The sequence below is a fragment of the Anabas testudineus genome, chromosome 18 (assembly GCF_900324465.2).
Source record: "Anabas testudineus chromosome 18, fAnaTes1.2, whole genome shotgun sequence".
Taxonomy (NCBI): domain Eukaryota; kingdom Metazoa; phylum Chordata; class Actinopteri; order Anabantiformes; family Anabantidae; genus Anabas; species Anabas testudineus.
In genome coordinates this window covers 27,272,991-27,286,927 of record NC_046627.1, presented here as the reverse complement: position 1 = coordinate 27,286,927, position 13,937 = coordinate 27,272,991, and the positions used below count along the sequence as shown (strand labels likewise).

The 13,937-nt window shown below is 40.7% G+C and overlaps 1 protein-coding gene across 3 annotated transcripts in view; it reads right to left on the bottom strand.

Moving 5' to 3' along the window:
• Positions 1 to 13,299, bottom strand: part of dock11 (dedicator of cytokinesis 11) — a 58,063-nt gene extending 44,764 nt beyond the window's left edge. For 2 of the 3 annotated variants that reach the window (XM_026353528.1, XM_026353529.1), the window contains exons 1-7: positions 12,936 to 13,299; positions 5,774 to 5,890; positions 4,635 to 4,724; positions 3,734 to 3,816; positions 3,105 to 3,171; positions 1,018 to 1,113; positions 413 to 547 (exon numbers count right to left, since the gene is read on the bottom strand). In XM_026353528.1, coding sequence (XP_026209313.1) covers positions 413 to 547; positions 1,018 to 1,113; positions 3,105 to 3,171; positions 3,734 to 3,816; positions 4,635 to 4,724; positions 5,774 to 5,890; positions 12,936 to 13,040 — 693 coding nt within the window. In that variant the 5' untranslated portion in view covers positions 13,041 to 13,299. Of the gene's footprint in view, positions 1 to 412; positions 548 to 1,017; positions 1,114 to 3,104; positions 3,172 to 3,733; positions 3,817 to 4,634; positions 4,725 to 5,773; positions 5,891 to 6,211; positions 6,236 to 12,935 lie in introns of those variants that run through there. The other variant, XM_026353530.1, reaches the window with a different exon arrangement.
• Positions 13,300 to 13,937: the final 638 nt, after the last annotated feature.

Below are 13,937 nucleotides of genomic sequence, written 5' to 3'. Positions count from 1 at the left end.
TAGCAAAAACAATCAGAATAAATTCCTCACTGTGCCCATTAATCTTCAATGTGTGTTCATCAGACTGAAAGCTTCCTGCCAGCCTATCCAGTTAGTCAATGCAGATCTGAATGGGGTACAAGCCAGCAGCAGCAGCCCTTCATAATCTGCTACAACCAGACTTTTGTTGAATCATGGTGAGACCAGAAAACTGACTGACTTTCATGAAAATGGGAGCTCATGCCAACATCTGAAAACACTCCTAGGAGGGGGTGGGGGGGTCGAGAGGAACGCACGCCAAAAGGAGTTGAATTTAACAAACAGCAGGTACACTGAAAGCTTAGGAGATGGTCAAACTGACAAAAAAATGCTGCTGACCCCAATTTTTGCAGTATTATCAAAAGCACGTTTTATTACTCATAGCACTGCATACCTGAACAACATCTATGCAGGAATCCAGGTAGATTGATCCTTTGGTTTCCTTGCAGTTCTTCTCATCCTTGTAGGAGTTAAGGATGTAGGAGCCATCGGGAAGCTGAGACAAGTAGAAGTACCTCCTTTTGAACACCTGCAATTCACAGCAGGTCAGAGATTCACAACTTTACAGCTTGCTGCAATTCATTACAAAGAAACACATTACATTACATATATATTATTTCCTAGATTTATGTTGCACTGCTGGATTTAATTTCCTGATTGAAGATAAGATGCTGCATTGTTAAAATACAGCAAATAGAGCAGACTTTTTTTTAACCTAGCAATTATTTACAAGATTTCTTATCATTTACACTATGGTTAGGTACTGTAACAGTGTGCTATTATTGAAGTTTACAGATGTAAATGATGTAGACACTGATGTAAACATTATTGATAATAATATACAGTATATTATTACAAACAGCAGAAGAGAAGAGAGGAGAACTGTGTAGTTGTAACACATCATCTATGAAGGAGGGCAGATGTATCACAAAGCCTACGTGTTGTAGCTGTTATGTGGTACAGTATGAATAACAGAGAGAAGGTCTGAGGGTGACTCACCTTCATGGAGACAGACAGGCTGCTGTTAATGTTGGCTTTGTGTAGCCAGCCCTGCTTCATGATGCCTCCCCTCTGAGAGCACAGTGATGACGAGTCCTGACACACAAACACAAACACAAACACTCGAAATCACTTAAGACACACTAATGCAGGTTAATTAAGCAATTTACATATATTGGCTATAAATATAGACAATATACTATCTCAAAAGCTACAAGTTGTTAAATGGCTTACAGATAACAGCACCACATCTGCATCCTTACTGCCTTCTGATTAGTCTGACAAGTAGCTGGTTGCAATCAAACTCTCACTCCCGTCCCAGATGCAGAAAATTAAATTACATTTTTTTAAATAAAAATTTCTGGTTTCCCATAAAGCAGTCACCATAATAAAGCCTCAGTTCTATCAGTGCACACTCACCACCTCATAACTATCATGGGACTGTTCATCACCACGATAGAAAACATTCACCACAAGGGAGCAATCTTACATCCACAAACCCTTAAGCATAATGCATTCGATTACTTCGAGGAACATAGCACAAGGAAGTTTAATTAATTTAATGTACGCCTGGATATGACACACAGATGACATTGAGTGAAAAGGGTTGAGGTGTGTAGAGGGTGTGTGTGTGCTTATGTGTGTGCGCAATAGAGAGGACCCTAATCACATTGAAGCGGCACTTTATCCTGTGTGTGTCATGCCTCCCTCTCTCCCTCTCCCAGCTTTGTCTTGTAATCTAATTGGCTGCTGGTTCCCCTCATGCTTAAAAACAAGTAGTCAGACATACAGCGAATGACAGTGTCCAACGACCATGTATACACACTTCTCCACATCCTGTCTTATGTATTATTGAGTGTCCCAAATGTCCCTGCATTATGTATAGTGGCAAGAAATGTAGGTGAACCCTTTGGAATTTCATTGTTTTCTGCATTAATTCGTCATAAAATGTGATGTGATCTCCAGTCAAGAGTATTAACAAATACAATGTGTCTAAAATAATAACACAAAAAAATTCTGATCTTTCATGTCTTTATTGAAAACAACCATAAAAACCTCACAGTGATAGCGAAAAAGGTATGTGGACAGTTGGAATTAATTGTTGTTTCACCTGCCCTTGGCAGCAATAACCTCAACCAAAAGCTTCCTGTAGTTGTTGATCAGATCTGCACATTGTTCAGGAGGTATTTTAGCCTATTCTTCCTGCAGAACTGCTTTAGTTCTGTCATATTCTTTGGACGTCTTGTGTGTGGCTGTCTTCAAGTCATTCCATATCATCTTTTTTGAGGCTCTGACTGACTCCAAAAGGCAGATTTTGTTTTTCTGAAGCCATTCTGTTGTGTGTTTTAGGTCATTATCCTGTTGCATCACCCAACTTCTACGATAGAAAACATTGACCAAAATTTTGTAATTTTAAGCACATTATATTTGTTAATACTCTTGACTGGAGATCACATCACATTTTATGACAAATTATTGCAGAAAACAATGAAATGAAATTCCAAACGGTTCACCTATTTTTTCTTGCCACTGTATGTATTGTTATGATGATGGAAAGACTTGATTTATATACAGCTATATGTGTGCTATTAGACTGGCCATCTCAAAAATGATAATGCAGAGCAAATGTAACAGCAGCACCATTACAAGAAGTAATAGATCCATTTCCTCTCTGCCCTCCCCATCCTGGCAGCACAAGAGCCTTTATTTTCCTTCAGTTTATCTATCTAAATATATCTGCATCCAGCGGGAGGACGATCAATGAGAGCCATTTATAGGGCATTTATATAAAGACTCTGGTTTCACTGCCCCATCTCAGGGGTCACTCTGCTGTGTGGACCAAAGAACCAAGAGACCATAAGTCACTGAAACTTGAATAAACTAAATTTGTGTCATATCTCCGTGGTGCAGGACAATTCAATGGACTCTTTTAATTTCTAATCAGGGTTTATAGCACATCACTAAAAGCTGCGTCTCCATGCATGGTGCAGTCTCTACATGACTTTCTCAGCAAGTTAGTCACAGACCACTTATCTTCCCTGCAGTGACCAATCTCTACAATCTAACGCTTAGGCCCCTCTACTTACCTCATCTTTGGCGTCTTCATCAATCTCAAACACATGTGCTGGCAGCTTGTCTGTCTTCATGCCTTTGCTTTGAAAAGACAGTGAGAGAGTGTCAGTGGTCTTCAATAAATGAGCCCCCTCTATGTTGTTACACTAACCTTGCACTGTCTCCTTTGCTATATACAGTTTGTCCTGTGTTGCTCATGAACTCGTGTTCCACCATCTCTATTATTGCTTTAGTCTTTTTTCTCTGGAATCTGAAGGATGATGTGTCTCTTTTGCTGTAATTGATGATCTAACTGCAGAGTTGCAGTCATAAAAACTACTTCCTTTGGAAGCTTTATCAAAATTGATATACTGTATGCATTAAAAACATCTGAGCTGCACCTGTTATGCTTTGGAAGAAAGTCTGGCTGAACTCTTTGAATATGTATGCAATATGTTCTCTATTCTGCTGAACCATCACAGCTGCATTAATATCCAGAAACACTGTTTTGGTGCATGTCATCTTCAGGCAGATCCATGTGAACATGTTAAGTCTCTTGTACATGTTACATACTTAGTAGTAAAGAACTCAGACGCTGTTTTCCACATGTTCAGGCTGCATTTCTAACTTATGTGTACTAGTACTGTCTCCTTTTCTTCCTTACCTTGGCAACATGCGGAAGTCGCCAGAGTAAGCCTCATATTTGTAGTTGATTCCGTGCCAGTCGGTGTTGTACATCTTGATGCACTGCCAAACAGGTCAACACAGAGAGCTAGATTAGGAGCAGCAGACATATTCAAATACAGCAAGCATGCCATGTCAGAAAGTGACCTAACCAAGCACACAGTTCTTTCCTGCAACTGTGACTCACAGGGAAGAACACAGTGCTCGGTTCCCTATTCTGGGAAAATCAAATCCATCTCAATATTATTCATTTATGAACTCAAAAAAGTCTGTAATGTAGCTGCTGTGAATACTTCTTACTGAGTGTGAAACTGCAAGGAAAAATTCTCAGTTAAGTCAAGTGAATGGATCTTTGTTCAATAGATGCAGAGTAAGCCTGAGTCTATTTTAACAATCCCAATGACAGTTGTTTCATTTGATATCATAGCCATGAGAGCTGACAGAGGAACACAGACAGAGCTTGGCAGAACAGCAGATTATATCCACATCAGACCAGGAAAATCTGGTTTTCAACCAATACAGTAAATCCTCAGTGTTTACTATTGCCCTGTGCATTCTGCATTTTCTTTATGAGCTTCCAGTGACCACTTTGGCCTGAATGTCATGTATGAAGTCATCAAAAAAACATCTTTTATTAAGGTTAAAGTTTTAACTCCTGCATTTAACATCTGCTTTTTAACTGAGCACATTGGAACTATTAAAGGTCAGTAAATGTAATTTTATTGAGATGACTAGGTGCCTGTGAAAATCTAAGCTTCAATTTCCCACTCTAAAATAGTCTTTTTTAATTTTTAGACTGGACTGGACACCATTGCTACAAAAGTGTTGTTTGACATCAAGTGTAGCCAAGCAATACAATTAAGCCTGCTGGATTATAGTACCTCTTTAGCAAACAGACTCCTGGCCTCCCGCTCGGCATTCTGGGGCACTGAAGGAACAACAGTCCTCCTCTGCCGAGAGATCTGGGACTCCTGTGATGCATACGTACACACACACACACACACATGCCTGGAGTGTGACACACTTAAACAAAACCACACATTACTGAAGTAGAAGAAGTAAATATAGAGCAGAGGCACCTGACTGGGGGTTTTATAAAATGCTGCTGATTTGGCTGTTTATTGTAAAGATTGACTCTATTTGGAGGAAATACAACCTAAAGGATACATTATTATTTAACAAATATATACACTATTTTTTGTATGTGTTATAAAAACACTAGATGAGAGGCAGGCAAAATATCTATACCAATTTATTCTGGGATAAAACTGGGATGGAGGATACTTTAAGATAAGATAAAATAAACCTTTATTCGTCCCACAGTAGGGGAAATAATAAAAAATGTGTCACTGAACGGGAAATCTGTGTGTGCCCCTATAAAAGTGAATTAGTTTTTTGTTCATGTGTAATTTTCTCTTTAAAATGAATTTGACTAACCCAGATGATTATTATATATGAAACTGACTGATCATCACTTACTCTGTCTGACTGTGGAGAGTGTTTTTATAACTGATGAACCAACTAAATCCATGTTGTAGGAACTAAGATCTGTCCTTTAAGCAATGCTTACATGTGGTGTTAAATATGAGAAGTCGAGTGTTTCTATCACATGCCACTACATACAGTAGAGCCCAACCAATTAATCTGGCCAGTTGATCTATAATTATTAATATTATTACTGGCTCACAACAGATATAGCAAATTTTAGTTTAGTTTACACAGGAGAAGTTTTTTTTTACTATGTAAAAATATCTGTGTAATTTGATTATGTTAGTAATGTTAAGTAATATTGGCTTATATATCATTACCTAATATTTTCACACTTGGGTCTGGTCTCAAAATTCATGTGTTGGTCAGGTTTATTAAAATGTTTGTGAGTCAGTGAGTCAATTAATCATTGCATATGAGTTGATAAACTACAAGGAGCAGAAAATTGGTCCACTGCACACCCATGACTTTATGTTGATACCGAAGGCAGCATGTCCCAGGGGGCAGGGCGATAAAGGATGAGGGGACTCACCGAGACATCGTCGACAGGGCAAAGCAGCAGGTCTCGATGGGGGTCACTGTGGATCTGGGCTTTTCTTTGAAACACCACAGCCTCATAGTCCAGTGGCTCAATGATCTTTGGCTGTTCCTGAGAGGAAAACACAGATAGAATACAAATAAACAGTTTTTTTGAGCTGATGTTCTCACACTTTTGTCTTTCCTGTGACGCTGGAAAGCTCTGCACACCCCTGCTATTTGAAAGTTGTTATCAAGAGCTCACGCCCCAGAACTTTTCACCACCCAGTGTGTCAGAAGAGCCACAAAAGAGTTCAGAGAGACAACCACAAAGTTCAAAGAACTGTCATGGTAAAGAGAAAGAGTTGTGGCTGGAAGAAAATAAGGCAAAAGATGATGGCAGGAAAACAACTGAGAGCAAATATGAAGGCGAAAACAAATTTGGATATTTTACCTGATGCATATGAGCAGTCAACTGAATGTGTCATAATGAAACAAAACAGAAAAAAGATGTAATATACCACACAGCAGTTCTAGCTAAACATAATGACTTCCTGTTTTGAGTTTCACAGAGAAGTGGATGATATGAAATCAGCCCTCTGCCTCAGTCTTAAAAAGGCCTGTAGGCTAAGTCAAGCATTCCACAAGTAGGTCAGGATGTGATCACAAGTATAAACCTAAACCACTTGGAAAGACTCAGAATTAATTTCAAGAAAGTGCCACTTTAAGCTGGAGTTAAGCAGAGATGATGGTGATAAAAAGCTTAGCCAGTAAACCTTGGCTGAGCGACACCAAGCTGTGTGGGCTCAAGCAGAAGGAATCAGACTATGGATTTGATCACTTACTTTGCCACTGCCACTGCGTCTATTAGACGCAGGGCAGTCAACACACTGCTTACTGAACAAGCACAGTGAGTAGGAGGACTCTAAAAACCATGACTCTGCCGTACAGCTTGAGGAGCACGAGTGAGTGATTTTCCACGTGCTGCTTGTGTCATGTTTCCATTCAGGAGCTGTGCAACTGAGATGCAGACCTTTGTTTTCCTACTGTTGGAGTCGGCAGAGGGAAACGACAGTCATCATTTCACTTAGAGCTGCTTTAAACCTAGATTTAAAGATGTACGCATAATTTTAGTTCACAAATATACAGTGACAAGAAAGAGTATGTGAACTATTCAAAACCTCCTGAATGAACCATCTGTCATGAAATGTGATCTTATCCTATAGCAAAGTCACAAACATGAACAAACACAATATTTCTAAGCTGTCAAAACAAAACAGTCATGATACATAAAAAATAAATGTGCTAAATCATAGTGGATAGATGAAACGCTAGGCTTCTGTTTTACTAAACAGGGGACTGTGTTAGCAAACATGGAGTCCAATCAATGAAATTAAAAAGGAGTTCTGCTTAATTGCTACCTTAACTTATAAAGACACAGTCTTAGTTTGCTTTTCACAAGCAGCATGATCTGGTGTTAGCCATGCCTTGCAAAAAAGTGATCTCAGATTACTTACAATAAAGAGTTGTTGATTTGCATGCGACTGAAAAAGGTTACAGAGTGAGAGAGAGAGTGATCTCTCTCTGAGTTTAGATACTTATCAGTCAACAGTTAGACATATTGTCTATACATGGTGATTAATTGGTACTGTGGCTACCCTCCATAGAAGTGGGTGCCAAGCCAAGATCACTTTAAAGGCACAACACAGAATGCTCAATGAGGTAAGAAAGGTAGCGGCTAAAGTCTTCAGAGATTCACTAGAGCTGGTTAACATCTCTGTTTGTGAGTGAACCATGCACACAGAGGAAGAGGCATGGTATCCATAGCAGGAAACCAAGGTGAAAGCCATTCCTCGCCAAACAAACAAAACATTGCAGCATGCCTTAGGTTTGCCAAAGATCACCTTGACTCTCAACAACACTACAGGGAAAATGTTTTGTGTACACATGACACAATGGCAGAATTGTTTGGAAAGAATACATAACACTAAGTACATTACAATTACATTTACACGTAGTCATTTGGCAGATGCTGTTATCCAAAGCAACTTACAAGTGAGAGTAATGTAAAGTATGGTATAAAAAGAGAACCTCATCATCACAACAGTGAAGTACAGGAAGCATCATGATTTGGACCGCTTGCCATTATAGAGAAGAAAATAAATTCCCAAATGTATCACGGTATCCAACAGGATAGTGTCAGTGTGGCTGTCCACAAGCTGATGTTCAGAAGCTGGTTGATGCAGCAGGACTATGACACTAAACGTTATATCTACAACAGAATAGCTTCAAAGACACAAAATGACAGGGATGTAGAGCATATGCATACCAATGATAGGATCGGTGGTTCGGTTCCCAGCTTCTCCTATCAACATGTTGAAGTGTCCTTGGGGCAGGAAAATGGACCTCAAGTTGTCCCACCGGTGACTCAGGTTAGTTGCATGGCAGCTCTGCCAGTGGTGTGTGTGTGTGCAAATGGGTGATTGAGATGCAGTGTAAAAACACTTTGAGTACCAGTTAGGTAAAGAAGTGCAGCCCATTTACAAAATCCACCTTTTGGAGAGGCCCAGTCTGTTGTGTTCTTCTCTTGTGTTTATATTTGTGTCTTCGGTAAAGATCAGATCACATTTAATGACCAATTTATGAAGAAGAATTTTTAGTTCACTTACTTTGTATATGTTGATGTGACATGTTATTTTTTCTTGCCACTGTATTTATTGTCAGCTTTCTTCAGTTCCTCATTCAAGCTCTATGATCACACTACATTTAAACTCCACAGTCCCTGTTGTTATATCTGCACCATTCAAACTCAAATATGTAAACTGTCTTGTGCACCATTTTTTAACGCTCCTCCTGTAATGTCACCCTCACATGTTTGGTCTCTCTCCTGGAAACTTTGGGATCTACTCTGAAATATAAAATTAAAGTTCTGTGGGTTTGAAAAATGTTTGGCTATGCAGGATGAGTTTCGGGAGTTTTAAGGGGTTAAAATCTCTCTCATCTTCTTGAATGACCTGGTATTTGCACACAAGCCAGTTAGGGAAAGAAAGTTAGCCCTTTTCCATGTTCTCTAACCAGTAATTTGGAAACAACATGGTTACATGTACATGTTCTCTGCACATTTTTCCACCAGACTTTGACGGTTGTCCACTTAAGTTCTGAAATTTCTTTGAACCACTAATCTACATAAAAACTGCCTAATGCCAAGGAAAATTATGCTTTTTTCAATACAGACTGACTCCACAGTGTTCAACCAGCAGCCTGAGCAGGAGCAAGGCACAACACCTACGTGAAAGTCTGTTGAAAGCATTACATATGGCTGTGACGCCCCTGCACCCAAAGCAGCTGCTCTACTTCCTGTCATGTGCAACAAGCTGAACCGCAGCGCTACAAGTCCGAGGCAACAGCTCAGCAATGCACAGTGGCAGAACTGCAACTCTGATCATGTTACAAAGCAAGAGAGAGAGAGGGGAAGCAAACTAAGTGAGAAGGAAAGACAGAAGAGTAAGACTTCTGCTTTCACAGAAGGGGAAAGAATCACAAGCAGGCAGCTGTAAAGCCACAAAGTCCTTGATTGAGAAACAGAAATAAGCAGAGAGAGATACTAAAACACTGAAAGGTGGTTTAACATCTGGGTGAAACTGTATGGTGCACGCAATAAAGACAGTTTACCTTCTTATGTATATTGCAATTTCTCATTTTCTGTTGACTATCTGTTCTCGATTCTGGCTGGAGAACCACGAACCAATCACTGAATACAAAGCACAACTGCCAGTTTGCCTCGAGGGGACAATGATGATTATTGTGAGGTTGCATTTCCAGATGTCTGTGACCCATTATAGTTCAAAAGATATAAGGCGCTCACATCTCCAACACAACCAGGTGGATTTTATCACATAAAGAAAGTGAGAGACACTTATACAGAAATGATGCGCACACCCACACTTACATGGAAGTCACATCATGTATGATGTAGCGCCACTGTCCCATGGCTGACCCCACAAAGTGCTCCAGTCTGCATGTATACGAGCTGCACTGAAACACAGCAGCTCATTCGAGGGAGGAAAATGGGCCAAGCTAGCATCATTGACCCATGTCCTCCTCGTTTTACAACACATTGGCAGCTTACATGGTTACGATATACATAAAAATGTGCATTTTCCTACTAATATTATAAGTTATATTGTTCCTATTATTTTGTTAAATGCAAATGACTGAGCAGAACTGTGTGGCTGTCTAATTATAATTCATTTTTGGCCTAAGCAATAGGAGACTTTCCAGTCACACAATACTTCCTAAAGAGCCTGGACTCCACCAGTCGACTGTCGGTTACTGTAGATTATGTACAAATAAAGGACATTCAACACCTTTGTTAGGGATCACATACATCTGCCACACACAAAAAGACTGGATTGTTTTCCACAATAAATGAATGATTGTATTTTTGTCTGATTTGTTAAATTGGGTTCCCTTTATCTAAGACTCTCAGCAGGACCTACGTTTTAGACTTGGATATACTCTGTCTACAGTGGGTGATATTTCTATGAAATGCATGCTGCACATGCTCAGTTGGTTGTAGTTTCACATGGAAGCAAATGTTTCTGCTATAACAGTCTACTTTATTTGCAAACCAGTGCAGAATATCACAGACCTGTAATGTCATGCCCTCATTTGAAAGCCAGAAACATTTCATCCCTCCCCTACCGCCCCAAAACCATTTAAATGTGTCATCGTTAACTGATGACACGAATACCTAGATACTAATCATGAGAGAAGTCAAGTGGTATTATAATGACATAAATAAATCTGGAAACCACTTTAGGATGCAAGAAAAAAAAATCATTTCTTTATTACTAAATCTGCAAATTCTTATTTTTTGATGAATCCATTTATGATAAATCAGCCAGAATAATAAACCCACTGACAGGTAACATGAATAAAACTGATTATCTTGTTAAAATGGCACTTTTCAAGGTGTGCCCTATGTTAGGCAGAGAGTGTGCAGTCAGTTGTTTAGGTAGGAGGACATGAGGATCTGCGCGACTCTGACAGATGATGGCTGTTTCTCTTTAGGGGTTCTGCCACAGCTGCTTCACCTCACACAGTATTTATTCCCTCTTGTGTTCCCTGTTAGTTTGCTAGTGTGTCTTCCTCATTTCATCAGATCTTTTCTCCTGTTTTCCTCTCTCTGACCACCAGCTCATGTTCACTACTATTTGAATGTAAGTTAGACCTCTTAATAGAAGTTCTTTTGTTTGTTTGTGATCGCTTTGCTTTCTCCTATATGTTTGTTTTTTCAATGATTTTTACCTTCCTGCTCTGCAGTGACAGTTTTTGTTCATACTTACTCCAAATTCTTACTCTCCTGCCTTTGCAGCGATTTAGTTTTCTCGTTTTATGATTTATTATCTCATTGTTAGTATTCTCCTGCCGTTTCAGTGACCCTTAGTTCTTTTCTTTGTTTTCTTGCGTTTTGCCAGCTCTAGCGGTGACTTTTTGGTTATCTTTTTGGAAATACACATTCTTGTACTTGACTCAGTGTGTCTCCTCCTGATTCCACATCTGGGCATCCCTTGTTTGCTAGTTTGTAACAGATGAAGCATTTGTGGCATGTGATGGAAAGACAAATCCAGTCCGGAGGCCCCACCTTGTAACTCAATGCATTAAATGATATACTAGCAATGTCTTGGTGACAGTTACCACAAGACACCTTCAGAGAACCTGTGGAGTCCATGCAGTGACGAGTCACAGTTATTTAGTTAAAACACTGGTGTGTGAGCTTGCTGGTCATCAGAAAATCTGAACCAGACAGCAGACTTTACAACATGAAACAACCAGAGAGACACTAGAAACCTTTAACCCACATGAGAGTCGTCAAAGCATGTATGTCAGGGGTTTCACAGGACATGATCAGGCTGACAATACTGTCCATTGGTTCCCAAACATTCTTATGTAACAAACCACTAAACACAGACGACAGAGGTGAAGTAGATACAGTTTCTACGAACACCGGGGCGAGAATCACTTGTCAGATGACTTTCATGAGGCAACTTAATACTGATTAGCCTGGAGGTTTAGAAAAAAATAACTACTTAAATAACATTTAAAACCAGTTTGGTAAAACTAAAAATGAATGAACACACAGTCTCAGAGGAAGTATGGTCACAACATGCCTAAGGGAATCCCCATGAGAGAGGAACACAGACCAAGCAGCCTCCACAAAACAGCGTTTGTTCTCAGCTACCAAGCTACTATTTACTCCATACAACTTACAACAAGTCTGATCCCAAGGGAATAATAAGTTTATCTCCCATACAAGCATATCCATCTCTGCTCTCTAAACAGCCAAAGATGTATGACTGGCGTGTGTCTTGGGTTGCAGTTTGTCATTGTCACACAGCATATGAGAAGGTGTCTGACATACCACATGGTTTTAGTTAAAACAAAAAGAATCCGCAGGCAATCCCAATCTGCACTGACATTACTGTGAAAGGTTCAGTATTGATGTCACGCTTCTGACTGACCTGAAGATGACTTCATACACACACACACACACACACACACACACACATGCTGTATCAGCAGGATCCTAAATGCTATTCATCTCAAGCCACTGCGCCTAATCCCTTGCAGTCAGTCCAAAAGCCACTTTGAGCCACCAGCGTTGCTGTTCATGCAGGAGAAGAGAAAATAAACCACTGCAAATCTTATGAGAAATCAATGGATGAAGACGTGCGTCGCCTGCGTTTCTTTCACACAATGTGACCATTGCTAAGAGAAATAAGGAGGCACACGCTGCTGCAAGGACAGGACAGGACAGGGAAGCCATGCTGCAGCTGTCCAACTGGTCCACTGCTCCTCATCCGCCAGCACACAAAAGGAGCCGCACAAGACGGAAAAACCAAGTGCGACTGAATTCACCTTCATGTACCCGCTCCAACATAACCCGGGTCACTACAATGTGGGAAAAGACGCGGACAGTGAATGAAAACTGGAGAAAAAAAAAACAACAACAAATGAAAGAGTAAGAGTGGGGAGAGACCAGGAAGGACAGCGGCTAGTTGGCAGGAGCGGACATATTCATCGTCCCCGTGGAGGACAGAGAGGAGCGGAGTTAGCAGGCTAACCAGCCGAGGCTCGTTACGTGATGTGTTAGCTAAAATGACCGCTCTGCTCACCACAAGGTCCACGGTGCTCCTCACAGCCTCCGACACGCTCTGCCTCACTTCCGCGGCCGTCCCGGGTTTGCTTAACCTCTTTGTGAATTTTCGCACCTCCGACATGCTGCCTCTCGAGCTACAATCCACTTCTTCGTTGCCGGTGCGAGTGTGACCATGCCGCGGTACCGGACGCAGCGGCGGCGCAGCGGGCTGACGGCCAGATGTGGAGGGGGAACGGCCAGATGTGGAGGGGGAACGGCCAGCGGTTCGCGTCGCGAGGCGGGGCTCGGCTGCTGATGAGAGCAGAGCAGAGAGGGCGGGACAGAGCGAGATGCTTCACCCGGAGCCACTTCCGTTTCTCCTCCGAGGAGAGCAGCTGCCAAAGATCGTCAATGCAGACAGCGCAGGGGGCGTTAACGTTTAGCTTAATAATGCAATTATTAGTTATAGATTGGTTACAAGTTAAATGTACACGATTAAGGGTTTTTAAATCCCTGTATGGGGACCAGAGGCTGTGACTTCAATGGGTTATGACACAGCCTAATGTGACGAAAACTCAAACTCAAGTGTTGATGAACAGGAAGTGAGCTCTTGTGACAGAAGTCAAAATGTTTCGACACTGAAGAGTAATAAAAACAGTTAGCTTGTCTCAAGTGCATCAGTCTGTTGGAGGTTTAAAATGATTGCAAAGAAGGTCAAATCTTGTATAAGCCAGTTAAATGCCCTTCCAATAGTAGATGAACGTGTACGGAAAAGATGAACGCCTCCTGAAGTCTCAGTATGTCCAGTAAATGTGGGAAACAATGAAAGACACGACAAGAAATATGCAGATGCCAATTAAAAGCTAAAATGTAAAGTTTAGTGCCACCTCGTGGAAGCTTTTCAAAGTTGCAGCCAATATCTTATTGTTAAAGGAACCATTGTCCTGCTTGGTAGTAGGTTAATGGTGAGAACAGATACATTTGCTAAACATACAGTATATGTAGGCTTTGTTTGGACATTTTATGATATTGAGGTAAA